At 42.2% G+C, this 15,513-nt stretch overlaps 1 protein-coding gene across 3 annotated transcripts in view; it reads right to left on the minus strand.

The window, feature by feature from the left end:
* Dnai4 (dynein axonemal intermediate chain 4) overlaps positions 1–15,513 on the minus strand; it is a 128,985-nt gene that overhangs the window by 39,213 nt on the left and 74,259 nt on the right. For all 3 annotated transcript variants that reach the window (XM_046451049.2, XM_058581577.1, XM_046451048.2), the window contains one exon: positions 608–804. In XM_046451049.2, the coding sequence (XP_046307005.1) occupies positions 608–804 (197 nt within the window). The remainder of the gene's footprint in view (positions 1–607; positions 805–15,513) is intronic.

Consider the following 15,513-nt stretch of genomic DNA (forward strand, 5'->3'; position numbering starts at 1 on the left):
TAGTTGTGATCATTGGGTAAGTTATTTAAACTTTTTGTATCTCAGTTTCCTCATCAACATAATGAAGAAAACAATAATACCTAAAAGTGTTAACACAGGTATAACACAACACTGTCTGGTTTATACTGTTTAAGTGTTTGCTAATATTAGTAGTAATAGCACTTAAAGGAATCTCAAAATTATTTTGCCTATTTGCAGAGTCACTGGATTGAAGTATATACTTCTAAATATGACTAATTTGAGGAGAATCTGAATTTTGTTACATGAGTTTTGGTATATGTTAAAATTAATCAACCATATGTTACTTTCTAGCATGTGTCTTAGTATCTGAAATGAATTGAGAATACCATGTCCCAAGTACATGTCCTAAAATAAAAATGATAATGTTTTATATATATGTATGTGTACACACACACACACACACACACACGATCTTGTAACTGTTTTATTTTCCCTTTTCAAAATATGAAGTAGTTTTAGGGACATTCTAAAATTGGGGATTAATTTTAATTAATTGCCTCATAGAGGAAAAAAGTCTTCATTACTAGAATTTGACAGTTGTCCTTAAATCCTAGAGATGGAATTATTAAAATATTTGATAACTTACTGTATTTGTTTTATTCCAGGCAAGGCTGCTTATGTTAAGGCCTTTGGTTAAGTCACAGGAAAAAGACCAAAGTCGTTCCAAATTGGCTGGTTCTCCAACTATTTCTTCTATTTCTTCCTCCTCCTCCTTAACTTCTTCCTCTACTTCTTCAAGTTTTTCACCTTCTAAAACCTCTTTAGGCTCTTCAGGTTCAAGTTCTAAAATAAAATAGAAACCTCATTGTATTCTATACCTTTAGGGGGCCTTCCAAAGTCTCCAAACAGGATATCTATCTGCCACTTAGAATTTAAGCACCATAGATCTACTAGATCATATGACCAAAGTGATAGGGTACTTTGAATAGTAGCCTGGATCTGTTGCAGTCTCCGGTTGTTCTGGGTCCTACTGAAAACTAGCAGTTTTATTGACCACTCAGTAAATGGGCCAGGCTAGAACATCCAGATTAGGAATACACTGCCTCCATTGTGCCTCCTGCTTTTCTTTTTGGTTGGAAAGGGACCAGGTGCAAAAACTTCACCTTAGAAGGTATAGCTCAACTTATCCCACCCCAAGGGATTCCTAGAAATTCCACTGAGATAAAAGTTACCTTTTTCTATCAAATTTATTTCCCACTCTGTGATGTGCAAATATCTCACCATAGGTTTAATACTTGTTTACTAGGTCCAACTAGTATAATATTATCAATGAAATGGACCAGTCTTGTGAAAGTGAAAGACTGGTTGAAGAACTGAAGAACTGATATATCATGGAGATAAGATAATAAAGGTATATAGCTTCCAACATTTTTTATTTTGTCACAGAAATTGAAAAGAGAAAAAGGAGCATTGCCGTATCAATAGTTATACATGATATATGAAGGAAACATATTAGTTTACTCAGACTATGAAGTTCCATCTGGAGTGCCAGTTGCCCTTGGAGTTACCACCTAGGTTAAGTTGATAATAATTTACTGTGATTCTCCAAGATTCATGTTTTCTACATAAGCCAAATGCGTGAGTCAAATGAGAGATATGGTGGGAACCCACATCCCTGCATATCTCAAGTCTTTTGCAGTAGCTCTAACCTCTACAATCACTCCGGGAACGTTTCATTGCTTTTGGTTTACTATCATTACCATCCATACTTTGTAGCCTACATTACGGTTCATTCTTGGCGTTATATATTCTATGAATCTTGACAAATGTATAATGACATTTATCCTCCATTATAGTATCATACTGAACAGTTTCACTGCTCTAAAGGTTTTCTATGCTCTACTTTCACCCTTTCCTGCCCCCTTACCCCTGGCAAGCATTAATCTTTTCACTCATTCCATAATTTTGCCTTTTCTCAATGTAATGCAGTTGGAATCATGCAGTTCATGGCCTTTTCAGATTGACTTCATTTGCATTTAAGTTTCCTCCATGTCTTTCATAGCTTGATAATCTATCACTGAATAGTATTCCAATATCTGAATGTACCACAGTATATTTTTCCATTTATTCCTGAAGGACATCCTTGATTGCTTCCAAGTTTTGGCAATTATGAATAAAGCTCCTATAAACATCCAAGTTCAGGTTTTATATGCAAACAAACATTTTAAGTCATTTGCATAAATACCAAGGAGAAATAGTTAGATTGTATGGTAAGAATATCCCACCAGCAATGAATGAGAGTTCTTCCAAACCTTCAACATCATTTTGTATTGTCAGTGTTTTGAGTTTGGCCATTCTAATAGGTGTGTAGTGGTTTCTCATTTTTGTTTTATTTTATTTTTTTTTTTTTTTAATTTTTTTATTGTTGGCTGTTCAAAACATTACATAGTTCTTGATATATCATATTTCACAATTTGATTCAAGTGGGTTATGAGCTCCCATTTTTACCCCATATACAGATTGCAGAATCACATCAGTTACACATCCATTGATTTACATATTGCCATACTAGTGTCTGTTGTATTCTGCTGCCTTTCCTATCCTCTACTATCCCCCCTCCCCTCCCCTCCCCTCCCCTCCCCTCCCCTCCCCTCCCCTCCCCTCTTCTCTCTCTGCTCCCTCTACTGACATTCGTTTGTCCCCCTTATATTATTTTTCCCCTTCCCCTCACTTCCTCTTGTATGTACTTTTGTATAACTCTGAGGGTCTCCTTCCATTTCCATGCATTTTCCCTTCTCTCTCCCTTTCCCTCCCACCTCTCATCCCTGTTTAATGTTAATCTTCTTCTCCTGCTCTTCGACCCTACTCTGTTCTTAGTTACTCTCCTTATATCAAAGAAGACATTTGGCATTTGTTTTTTAGGGATTGGCTAGCTTCACTTAGCATAATCTGCTCTAATGCCATCCATTTCCCTGTAAATTCTATGATTTTGTCATTTTTTAATGCAGAGTAATACTCCATTGTGTATAAATGCCACATTTTTTTTATCCATTCATCCATTGAAGGGCATCTAGGTTGGTTCCACAGTCTAGCTATTGTGAATTGTGCTGCTATGAACATAGATGTAGCAGTGTCCCTGTAGCATGCTCTTTTTAGGTCTTTAGGGAATAGACCAAGAAGGGGAATAGCTGGGTCAAATGGTGGCTCCATTCCCAGCTTTCCAAGAAATCTCCATACTGCTTTCCAAATTGGCTGCACCAATTTGCAGTCCCACCAGCAATGTACAAGTGTACCCTTTTCCCCACATCCTCGCCAGCACTTGTTGTTGTTTGACTTCATAATGGCTGCCAATCTAACTGGAGTGAGATGGTATCTTAGGGTGGTTTTGATTTGCATTTCTCTGACTGCTAGAGATGGTGAGCATTTTTTCATGTACTTGTTGATTGATTGTATGTCCTCCTCTGAGAAGTGTCTGTTCAGGTCCTTGGCCCATTTGTTGATTGGGTTGTTTGTTCTCTTATTGTCTAATTTTTTGAGTTCTTTGTATACTCTGGATATTAGGGCTCTATCTGAAGTGTGAGGAGTAAAGATTTGTTCCCAGGATGTAGGCTCTCTATTTACCTCTCTTATTGTTTCTTTTGCTGAGAAAAAACTTTTTAGTTTGAGTAAGTCCCATTTGTTGATTCTAGTTATTAACTTTTGTGCTATGGGTGTCCTATTGAGGAATTTGGAGCCCGACCCCACAGTATGTAGATCGTAGCCAACTTTTTCTTCTATCAGACGGCGTGTCTCTGATTTGATATCAAGCTCCTTGATCCATTTTGAATTCACTTTTGTGCATGGCGAGAGAAAGGGATTCAGTTTCATTTTGTTGCATATGGATTTCCAGTTTTCCCAGCACCATTTGTTGAAGATGCTATCCTTCCTCCATTGCATGCTTTTAGCCCCTTTATCAAATATAAGGTAGTTGTAGTTTTGTGGATTGGTTTCTGTGTCCTCTATTCTGTACCATTGGTCCACCCGCCTGTTTTGGTACCAGTACCATGCTGTTTTTGTTACTATTGCTCTGTAGTATAGTTTGAAGTCTGGTATCGCTATACCGCCTGATTCACCCTTCCTGCTTAGCATTGTTTTTGCTATTCTGGGTCTTTTGTTTTTCCATATGAATTTCATGATTGCTTTCTCTATTTCTACAAGAAATGCCGTTGGGATTTTGATTGGCATTGCATTAAACCTGTAGAGAACTTTTGGTAATATCGCCATTTTGATGATGTTAGTTCTGCCTATCCATGAACAGGGTATATTTTTCCATCTTCTAAGATCTTCTTCTATTTCTCTCTTTAGGGTTCTGTAGTTTTCATTGTATAAGTCTTTCACCTCTTTTGTTAGGTTGATTCCCAAGTATTTTATTTTTTTTGAAGATATTGTGAATGGAGTGGTTGTCCTCATTTCCATTTCAGAGGATTTGTCGCTGATATACAGGAATGCCTTTGATTTATGCGTGTTGATTTTATATCCTGCCACTTTGCTGAATTCATTTATTAGCTCTAATAGTTTCTTTGTAGACCCTTTTGGGTCTGCTAGGTATAGAATCATGTCATCTGCAAATAGTGATAATTTAAGTTCTTCTTTTCCTATTTTGATGCCTTTAATTTCTTTCGTCTGTCTAATTGCTCTGGCCAGTGTTTCGAGAACTATGTTGAACAGAAGTGGAGAGAGAGGGCATCCCTGTCTTGTTCCAGATTTTAGAGGGAATGCTTTCAATTTTTCTCCATTCAGAATGATGCTAGCCTGAGGCTTAGCATAGATTGCTTTTACAATATTGAGGTATGTTCCTGTTATCCCTAGTTTTTCTAGAGTTTTGAACATAAAGGGATGCTGTACTTTGTCAAATGCTTTTTCCGCATCTATCGAGATGATCATATGATTCTTATTTTTAAGTCTATTGATGTGGTGAATAACATTTATTGATTTCCGTATATTGAACCAGCCTTGCATCCCAGGGATGAATCCTACTTGATCATGGTGCACAATTTTTTTGATAAGTTTTTGTATCCGAGTGGCCAGAATTTTATTGAGGATTTTTGCATCTAGGTTCATTAGAGATATTGGTCTGTAGTTTTCTTTCTTTGAAGTGTCTTTGTCTGGTTTAGGTATCAGGGTGATGTTGGCCTCGTAGAATGAATTTGGAAGTTCTCCCTCTTTTTCTATTTCCCGAAGTAGCTTGAAAAGTATTGGTATTAGTTCCTCTTTAAAGGTTTTGTAAAACTCTGCTGTATACCCATCTGGTCCTGGGCTTTTCTTAGTTGGTAGTCTTTTGATGGTTTCTTCTATTTCCTCAATTGATATTGGTCTGTTTAGGTTGTCTATATCCTCCTGACTCAATCTGGGCAGATCATATGACTTAAGAAATTTATCTATGCCTTCACTATCTTCTAATTTATTGGAGTATAAGGATTCAAAATAATTTTTGATTATCTTCTGTATTTCTGAAGTGTCTGTTGTGATATTGCCTCTTTCATCCCGTATGTTAGTAATTTGAGTTCTCTCTCTTCTTCTCTTCGCTAGCATGGCTAAGGGTCTGTCGATTTTGTTTATTTTTTCAAAGAACCAACTTTTAGTTTTGTCAATTTTTTCAATTGTTTCTTTTGTTTCGATTTCATTAATTTCAGCTCTGATTTTAATTATTTCTTGCCTTCTACTTCTTTTGCTGTTGTTTTGCTCTTCTTTTTCTAGGATTTTGAGATGAAGTATGAGATCATTTATTTGTTGGTTTTTTCTTTTTTTAAGGAATGAACTCCAAGCAATGAATTTTCCTCTTAGAACTGCTTTCAATGTGTCCCATAGATTCCGATATGTTGTGTCTGTGTTTTCATTAATCTCTAAGAATTTTTTAATTTCTTCCTTGATGTCTTCTATAACCCATTGATCATTCAGTAACCTATTGTTCATTCTCCAAGTGATGTATTCTTTTCCCTTCCTTCTTTTATCGTTGATTTTCAGTTCCATTCCATTATGATCAGATAGGATGCATGGTATTATCTCTACTCCTTTATATTGTCTAAGAGTTTCCCTGTGACATAATATATGATCTATTTTTGAGAAGGATCCATGTGCTGCTGAGAAAAAAGTGTAACTGCTTGATGTTGGGTGGTATACTCTATATATGTCAATTAAGTCTAGGTTATTAATTGTGTTATTGAGATCTATAGTTTCCTTATTCAACTTTTGTTTGGAAGATCTGTCCAGTGGTGATAGAGGTGTGTTGAAGTCTCCCATGATTATTGTATGGTGGTCTATTAGACTCTTGAACTTGAGAAGAGTTTGTTTGATGAACATAGCTGCACCATTGTTTGGGGCATATATATTTATGATTGTTATGTCTTGTTGGTGTATGGTTCCCTTGAGCAGTATGTAGTATCCCTCTTTATCCCTTTTGATTAACTTTGGCTTGAAATCTATTTTATTTGATATGAGTATGGATACTCCTGCTTGTTTCCGAAGTCCATATGAGTGATATGATTTTTCCCAACCTTTCACCTTCAGCCTATGTATGTCTTTTCCTATCAAATGCGTCTCCTGTAGGCAGCATATTGTTGGGTCTTGTTTTGTGACCCATTCTACTAGCCTGTGTCTCTTGATTGGTGAGTTTAAGCCATTAACATTTAGGGTTATTATTGAGATATGGGTTGTTCTTCCAGCCATATTTGTTTATTTATGTTACTAAACATGGTTTGTTTTCCTCTTTGATTATTTTCCCCCCTTTAGTGTCCTACCTCCCACTGTTGGTTTTCATTGTTATTTTCCATTTCCTCTTCCTGTAATGTTTTGCCCAGGATGTTTTGAAGAGATGGTTTTCTAGCTGCAAATTCTTTTAACTTTTGTTTATCGTGGAAGGTTTTAATTTCATCTTCCATCCTGAAGCTTAATTTCGCTGGAAACACAATTCTTGGTTGGAACCCATTTTCTTTCAGTGTTTGAAATATGTTATTCCAGGATCTTCTAGCTTTCAGAGTCTGTGTTGAAAGATCAGCTGTTATCCTGATTGGCTTACCCCTAAATGTGATCTGCTTCCTTTCTCTTGTAGCTTTTAAAATTCTCTCCTTATTCTGTATGTTGGGCATCTTCATTATAATGTGTCTAGGTGTGGGTCTCTTATGATTTTGCACATTCGGCGTCCTGTAGGCTTCTAGGATTTGGGGTTCTGTCTCATTCTTTAAGTCTGGGAAGTTTTCTCGTATTATTTCATTGAATAGATTGCTCAATCCTTTGGTTTGAAACTCTGTCCCTTCCTGTATCCCAATGACTCTTAAATTTGGTCTCTTGATGTTATCCCATATTTCTTGGATGTTCTGCTCATGGTTTCTTAACAGTCTTGCTGAGCTGTCTATGTTCTTTTCAAGTTGAAATACTTTATCTTCATTGTCTGATGTTCTGTCTTCTAAGTGTTCTACTCTGCTGGTAGTATTCTCAATTGAGTTTTTAAGCTGGCTTATTGCTTCCTGCATTTCTAGGATTTCTGTTTGTTTGTTTTTTATAACCTCTATTTCCCTGTGTAGTTGATCTTTTGCTTCTTGGATTTGTTTATGTAATTCATTGTTGAAGTGATCTTTCATTGTCTGATTTTGCTGTCTGATGTCTTCCTTGAGACTCCAGATCATCTGAAGCATGTATATCCTGAATTCTTTATCTGACATTCCATCTGCTGCAGCTATTACCTCTTCTAATGTTGAGTTGACCTGCATTGCTTGTGGTCCTTTCTTTCCTTGTCTCTTCATACTGTTTGCGTTCCTTTCTACTTAGTGAAACTGTTGTGTTATTGAATTTTCCCCCTATATATTTATATTGGTCTTGTATAGTTGCAAAGTCTCCCTCGCAGGCGCGGGCGGCGGCTCTGTCCCACTGCGGGCCGCTAGGCTTCTTCTGTGGGTGGTCACAGTTCTGTCTACTTTGCAGGTGCAGGCAGCGGCACTGCCCCTCTGCAGGCCTCTGGGGCTGTACTGCCAGTGGGTCGCAGGTCCGCCTACCTTGCAGGTGCGGGGGGGAGGGGGGGCGGCTCTACCCTTCCTCAGGCCACTGGGCCTGTTCTGTCTCTCGGTTGCAGGTCTGGCCTGTTCTGATGGTGGTCACAGTTCCACCTACCTGGCAGGCGCGGGGGGTGGGGGGCGGCTCTGCCCCCCAGCAGGCCCCTGGGCCTGCTCTGTGCGTGGTCACAGTTCCCTCTACCTTGCCGGTGCAGGGGGAGGGGGCGGCTCTGCCTCCCAGCAGGCCGCTGCTCCTCTTCTGCCAGTGGGTCGCAGGCCCGCCTACCTTGCAGGAGTGATTGGAAGCTCTGTCCTGCCGCGGGCCACTCGGCCTTTTTCTGTCGGTGGTCACAGTTCCACCTACCTGGCAGGCGCGGGGGGTGGGGGGTGGCTCTGCCCCTCAGCAGGCCGCTGGGCCTGCTCTGTGCGTGGTCACAGTTCCCTCTACCTTGCCGGTGCAGGGGGAGGGGGCGGCTCTGCCTCTCAGCAGGCCGCTGCTCCTCTTCTGCCAGTGGGTCGCAGGCCCGCCTACCTTGCAGGAGTGATTGGAAGCTCTGTCCCGCCGCGGGCCACTGGGCCTTTTCTGTCGGTGGTCACCTGGCAGGGGCGGGGGGTGGTGGGTGGCTCTGCCCCTCAGCAGGCCGCTGGGCCTGCTCTGTGCGTGGTCACAGTTCCTTCTACCTTGCAGGTGCAGGGGGAGGGGGCGGCTCTGCCTCTCAGCAGGTCGCTGCTCCTCTTCTGCAGGTGGGTCGCAGGCCCGCCTACCTTGCAGGAGTGATTGGAAGCTCTGTCCCGCCGCGGGCCACTGGGCCTTTTCTGTCCGTGGTCACAGTTCCCCTACCTGGCAGGCGCGAGGGGTGGGGGGCGGCTCTGCCCCTCAGCAGGCCGCTGGGCCTGCTCTGTGCGTGGTCACAGTTCCCTCTACCTTGCCGGTGCAGGGGGAGGGGGCGGATCTGCCTCTCAGCAGGCCGCTGCTCCTCTTCTGCAGGTGGGTCGCAGGCCTGCCTACCTTGCAGGAGTGATTGGAAGCTCTGTCCCACCGCGGGCCACTGGGCCTTTTCTGTCGGTGGTCACCTGGCAGGGGCGGGGGGTGGTGGGTGGCTCTGCCCCTCAGCAGGCCGCTGGGCCTGCTCTGTGCGTGGTCACAGTTCTTTCTACCTTGCAGGTGCAGGGGGAGGGGGCGGCTCTGCCTCTCAGCAGGTCGCTGCTCCTCTTCTGCAGGTGGGTCGCAGGCCCGCCTACCTTGCAGGAGTGATTGGAAGCTCTGTCCCGCCGCGGGCCACTGGGCCTTTTCTGTCCGTGGTCACAGTTCCCCTACCTGGCAGGCGCGAGGGGTGGGGGGCGGCTCTGCCCCTCAGCAGGCCGCTGGGCCTGCTCTGTGCGTGGTCACAGTTCCCTCTACCTTGCCGGTGCAGGGGGAGGGGGCGGATCTGCCTCTCAGCAGGCCGCTGCTCCTCTTCTGCAGGTGGGTCGCAGGCCTGCCTACCTTGCAGGAGTGATTGGAAGCTCTGTCCCACCGCGGGCCACTGGGCCTTTTCTGTCGGTGGTCACCTGGCAGGGGCGTGGGGTGGGGGGTGGCTCTGCCCCTCAGCAGGCCGCTGGGCCTGCTCTGTCCATGATCACAGTTCCCCTACCTGGCAGGCGCGAGGGGTGGGGGGCGGCTCTGCCCCTCAGCAGGCCGCTGGGCCTGCTCTGTGCGTGGTCACAGTTCCCTCTACCTTGCCGGTGCAGGGGGAGGGGGCGGCTCTGCCTCTCAGCAGGTCGCTGCTCCTCCTCTGCCAGTGGGTCGCAGGCCCGCCTACCTTGCAGGAGTGATTGGAAGCTCTGTCCTGCCGCGGGACACTCGGCCTTTTCTGTCGGTGGTCACCTGGCAGGGGCGGGGGATGGGGGGTGGCTCTGCCCCTCAGCAGGCCGCTGGGCCTGCTCTGTGCGTGGTCACAGTTCCCTCTACTTTGCCGGCGCAGGGGGAGGGGGCGACTCTGCCTCTCAGCAGGTCGCTGCTCCTCCTCTGCCGGTGGGTCGCAGGCCCGCCTACCTTGCAGGAGTGATTGGAAGCTCTGTCCCGCCGCGGGCCACTGGGCCTTTTCTGTCCGTGGTCACAGTTCCCCTACCTGGCAGGCGCGGGGGGTGGGGGGCGGCTCTGCCCCTCAGCAGGCCGCTGGGCCTGCTCTGTTCGTGGTCACAGTTCCCTCTACCTTGCCGGTGCAGGGGGAGGGGGCGGCTCTGCCTCTCAGCAGGTCGCTGCTCCTCTTCTGCAGGTGGGTCTCAGGCCCGCCTACCTTGCAGGAGTGATTGGAAGCTCTGCCCCGCCGCGGGCCACTGGGCCTTTTCTGTCCGTGGTCACAGTTCCCCTACCTGGCAGGCGCGAGGGGTGGGGGGCGGCTCTGCCCCTCAGCAGGCCGCTGGGCCTGCTCTGTGCATGGTCACAGTTCCCTCTACCTTGCCGGTGCAGGGGGAGGGGGCGGCTCTGCCTCTCAGCAGGTCGCTGCTCCTCCTCTGCTGGTGGGTCGCAGGTCCGCCTACCTTGCAGGAGTGATTGGAAGCTCTGTCCCGCCAAGGGCCGCTGGGCCTTTTCTGTCCGTGGTCACAGTTCCCCTACCTGGCAGGCGCGGGGGGTGGGGGGCGGCTCTGCCCCTCAGCAGGCCGCTGGGCCTCATTTTTGTTTTAATTTGCAATTCCCTAATGACATATTTTATATGCACAATTGCCATATGTGTATCTTCTTTGGTTAAATGTCTCTTCAAATCTTTTATTTATTTTTAAATCATGTTTTTTATTCCCTGATTGTTGGGCTCTAATAAATTTTCCTATATTTTGCACAATTGTCACTTACCAGCTATGTTTTTTTTTCCCCACATTTTATTGGTGCTACTATAGTTGTACATAATGGTGGGATCTGTCTACACATTTGTACATGCATTATATAATTTGGCCAATATCTTTCTTCAGCTATACTTCTTCCCCTCAGCTATGTCTTTTGCACATATTTTCTTTGGTGATTTGTTTTCTTATTTTCTTTTCTTTTTTTTTAATTTTTTTTATTGGTTGTTCAAAACATTATAAAGCTCTTGACATATCATATTTCATACATTAGATTCAAGTTGGTTATGAACTCCCAATTTTACCCCAAATACAGATTGCAGAATCACATCGGTTACACATCCACATTTTTACATAATGCCCTATTAGTAACTGTTGTATTCTGCTACCTTTCCTATCCTCTACCATCCCCCCTCCCTCCCCTCCCATCTTCTCTCTCTACCCCATCCACTGTAATTCATATCTCTCCTTGTTTATTTTCCCATTCCCCTCACAACCTCTTATATGTAATTTTGTATAACAATGAGGGTCTCCCTCCATTACCATGCAATTTCCCTTACACCATGGAGTATTACGCAGCACTAAAAAATGACAAAATCATAGAATTTGCAGGGAAATGGATGGCACTAGAGCAGATTATGCTTAGTGAAGCTAGCCAATCCCTAAAAAACAAATACCAAATGTCTTCTTTGATATAATGAGAGCAACTAAGAACAGAGCAGGGAGGAAGAGCAGGAAGAAAAGATTAACATTAAACAGATACATGAGGTGGGATGGAAAGGGAGAGAAAAGGGAAATTGTTTTCTTATTTTCTTAATGGTATATTTCACAGAATAGAGGTTATTAATTTTTACAAGGTCCAGCTTATCAACTATTCCTTTGAGTTGTTTGTTTCTTTGATGTTTTATTTAAAAAATCATTTCATTTGGGCATGGTGGTACATGCCTGTAATCCCAGTGACTCAAGAGGCTGAAGCAGGAGAAACTGAAGTTCAAGGCCAGCCTCAACAACTTAGCAGAGACCTTGTCTTAAAAAAAAAAAAAAAAGTGTAGAGATGTAGCTCAGTGGCAAAGTACCTGTGGGTTCAATCTCCAGTTCCAAAAAACAAAACAAAAATTAATTAAATAAATAAATAAAATGTCATTTCAATACCCAAGACCATTAAGGGTTTTCCCTGTTATTTTCCAGTAATTTTACGATTTATGTTTTGAGCCCATGATCCATTTGAGTTAATATTTGTGAAAGTTTGAAGATCTGTGTCTAGATTCACTTTTTTTTTTGCCAAGTCTAGTTGCTCCAACACCACTTGTTAAAGAAACTATCTTTTCTCTGTTATATTGCCTCAGTTTTACAACATTGTTATCCTCCTTTGGTATTGAATATTCTAGGTATTCTAGGTCTTTTAAAAGTCCCCCCCCCCACTTTCTCAGTGACCCTTTCATCTGTTTCCACTGACTTATTTTTCTTGTAGTTATGGGTCACATTTTCCTCCTTCTTCATGTTACTAATAATTTTTATCGATGTTGTTTGTTGTGTTATAAAGCTGATGCATGGATTTTTTTCTTTAAAAAGTGTTTAAGTTAATTTGGACAAGTAGTTAACTTACTTTTAGGTTAGAATTCTATTTTATGCCTTTTTAAAAGATTGTTGGAGAGTTTAGACTAGCCTTCACTCTGGGGCTAGTCAAGCCTTATTGTTAAAGTGTCACCCTCTAGATATCTATTGAATGCCTCAGTTATGCAACAAGGTCTCTCTGTGGCTACTCAAAACTCAATATGTATCTCTCCATCTGGCGTGAACTTTGATACTTGTACCTCATATAGCTCCCTAGTAATTGTTCTTTGCTTGACTTTATAGTTTTTTATTCTAAATGTATAGTTTAGGTTGCAGTCAAAGATTCAATGGCAGATTTTCGCAGTATTTTATCTGCTATAGCTCCCTCGTCTCTGATTCTCTATCCACAAATTCCAGTCATCCCAGCTTCCCTGACCTCTAGTCTATGTCTCATCATATAAGCAAAATCACAACACTGTACTATGGTTCCCATTCCTGCATGTGGTCTCATAACTGTCTATATTCTAATTAAAACTAGAAGTACTATTTCACTTTTTAAAAAAGATCAATGATGGGCTTCAAATTACTATGGTAGGCTTTTAATTATTATGCATTAATCATAGTAAACTTGCCCTCCTACCATAAACAAATAAAAAAAAACCCTGGATGTGATATCTGTTGTAAATGTTTCTAGGCACTGAACAATAGATAATGCAGGACTGTGAACTACATGGTAAAGCTCATTTTAGCATAGGAACAATTTCCTGATCACAGAGCTGGGAAGTGCTTTAGGATGGTGGAGAACATAGTAATACCAGGGGATTCTCTGAGTATGAGCCCATTACTGTGCTTCTTTTGTTATGAAGTTAATTCCTTGGTCGGAAACAAAGCTGTGTATCAATAACATGACAGTACAAAAGTTGGTCTGTAAGACCATAGACCATAGTTTTGGTACAAACATATTGGTAGAAGGGAAATCCATATTTAAAGTAAGCATCTATTCCAGTAAATACAAAACAGCAAGATGGATATGGTTCTATAAAATCAACCTGTCACCAGGTAGAAGACTGTGGAATGGCTCCATATTGAGAACTACATTGGTCTCTGCTGCTGGCAAATCAGTGATTCAGCAGTGATAACAACCAGGTTGACCTTAGTGAGCATAGGCCCATGTTGCTGAGCCCATGCATAGCCCTGCCACTATGGCCACTTTTTTTTCATGAGTCCACTGGGTGAAGAAAGGAGTGGCTGGAGAAAGAGACTTAATAGTATCCACAGCATGGGTCATACTATCCACTTGATATGAAGTCTTCTTCTGTTGACATCACCCTTTGATGAACATTAATATATGACATAAATATCTTCACATCCTTTGCCCATTCAGAGTGGTCCATCCACATAACTCTTTGCCAAATTTTTTCATCACTAGTTCCTAATCATGGTCTTTCCAAGTTATTGACTCTAGCAAGTGAATCAGTTTACAATCACACACCTGGATATTTCTCTTTTTAAGCAATGTGTACAATCAGGTATACTGCTTGAAGTTCTGCCCACTGAGAATATTTTCCTTCGCCAGTGTCTTAAGAAATGTACCAGAAAAGGGCTTTAGTACTGCAGCTGTCTACTTTCAAGTGGTGTCTGTAAACTTATTCCTAGTCCTCTTTTTCTCTGTCAACTGATTATAAGATGAAACCATAGATGCAGAATGAAAGAGAGAAGACTCTCTAGCAGAAGTAAGAACTATGGGCATTTGGGCCATTTCTTCAATTAACTTACTTGTACCTTCAGGAACTGCTTGGGCCCTAACACTTCCATTTGATGATGGAGTACTACTGTGCATGCCCAACTTCATGGCTTGGTGGGTAAGATAATACCAGTCTATGATAGTAGCTCAGGTCATATTGTAATTTGATGGCACATGGTCAAGTATTCAGTTTCCGTAAAGGCTTAGTTATAGGTAAATGGCTGCCTCTCAAAATTATAAAGGCCTGTCCTGTGATTAAAGCATTATTATTATTATCTGCCACTGATACCTCAAGTACCACTGGATATGCTTGATCTTATATGATCCAAGTGGCAAAGGAGTTTGTATACAGCATTCTTCTCTTCTGAGCCCCCAAGTTAACAACATGAGGATCACTCAGTAAATGGGCCAGAGTGAAGCATTCAAATAAGAAATGTGTTCTCTCCAAAATCCTAATAGACCCACTAGTTATTGTATCTAGGCAACTTATCTTTGTTGACTGTAGGAGAAGCCAAATGGAGCAACTTGTCTTTAAACTTAGAAGTGATATCTTTACATGCTCTATACCACCTAAACCACTATAAATTTCAATAAGGTAGAAGACTCCTGAATTTTAGTTGGATTTTCAATCCTCTGAAATGAAAATGTTTACCAAAAAGTCTAGAGTAGTTGCTATTTCTCACTCACTAGGTCAATCGGGATAATATAATAAATTCAATGGAACAGTATAATATCTTTTGAAAGGGAAAGGCAACAAGACACATAACTTACTGTGAAGTAAATTAGGACATATGGTTAGAGAGTATACTCCTGAGGCGGGACAGTGAAGGGATACTGCTGGCCTTGCCATTCAGAGAGGTTTAGCACAAGCATTACCTCTTGCCAGCTGAAAGCAAACAGCTCCTGAGTGGCTTTGTAGATAGATGTGCTTTAAAAGGCATTTTTCAGATAAACAGCTGCTTACCAGATACTAGGAAATGTGTCACTTTGTTCAAACAGTGAAACTACATCTGGTATAGCAACTATAATTGGAGTCAACATAGTTAAGCTTATGATAATGCACTATCATTCTCCAAAATTCATCTATCTTCTGCACAGGTTAAACAGAAAAGTTGAATGGAGATGTGATGAAATCATCACCCTCACATCTTTCAAATCCTCGACAGACTAATCTGTGCAATCCCTCCAAGGATGAGTACTGTTTTCATTTATTAAGAGAGAAGCAGTATAATCCTTCCATTTGTTTTTTTCCATAGGTTGACTCCATAATAGCATTGACTCCATAGGTTAGGGAATCAATGGGGGGGATTCCATCAGCTGCTAAATATGTTGATTCAAATTATGTATTCTCAATCTGGGAAAATAATCACAGGATGAGTTCAGGAACCTACTGCAACCTACAGAGTCAGA

The sequence above is a fragment of the Marmota monax genome, unplaced genomic scaffold, assembly GCF_021218885.2.
Source record: "Marmota monax isolate L192 unplaced genomic scaffold, Marmota_monax_Labrador192_F-V1.1 WCK01_AAM20220418_F8-fsc00023, whole genome shotgun sequence".
NCBI lineage: Eukaryota > Metazoa > Chordata > Mammalia > Rodentia > Sciuridae > Marmota > Marmota monax.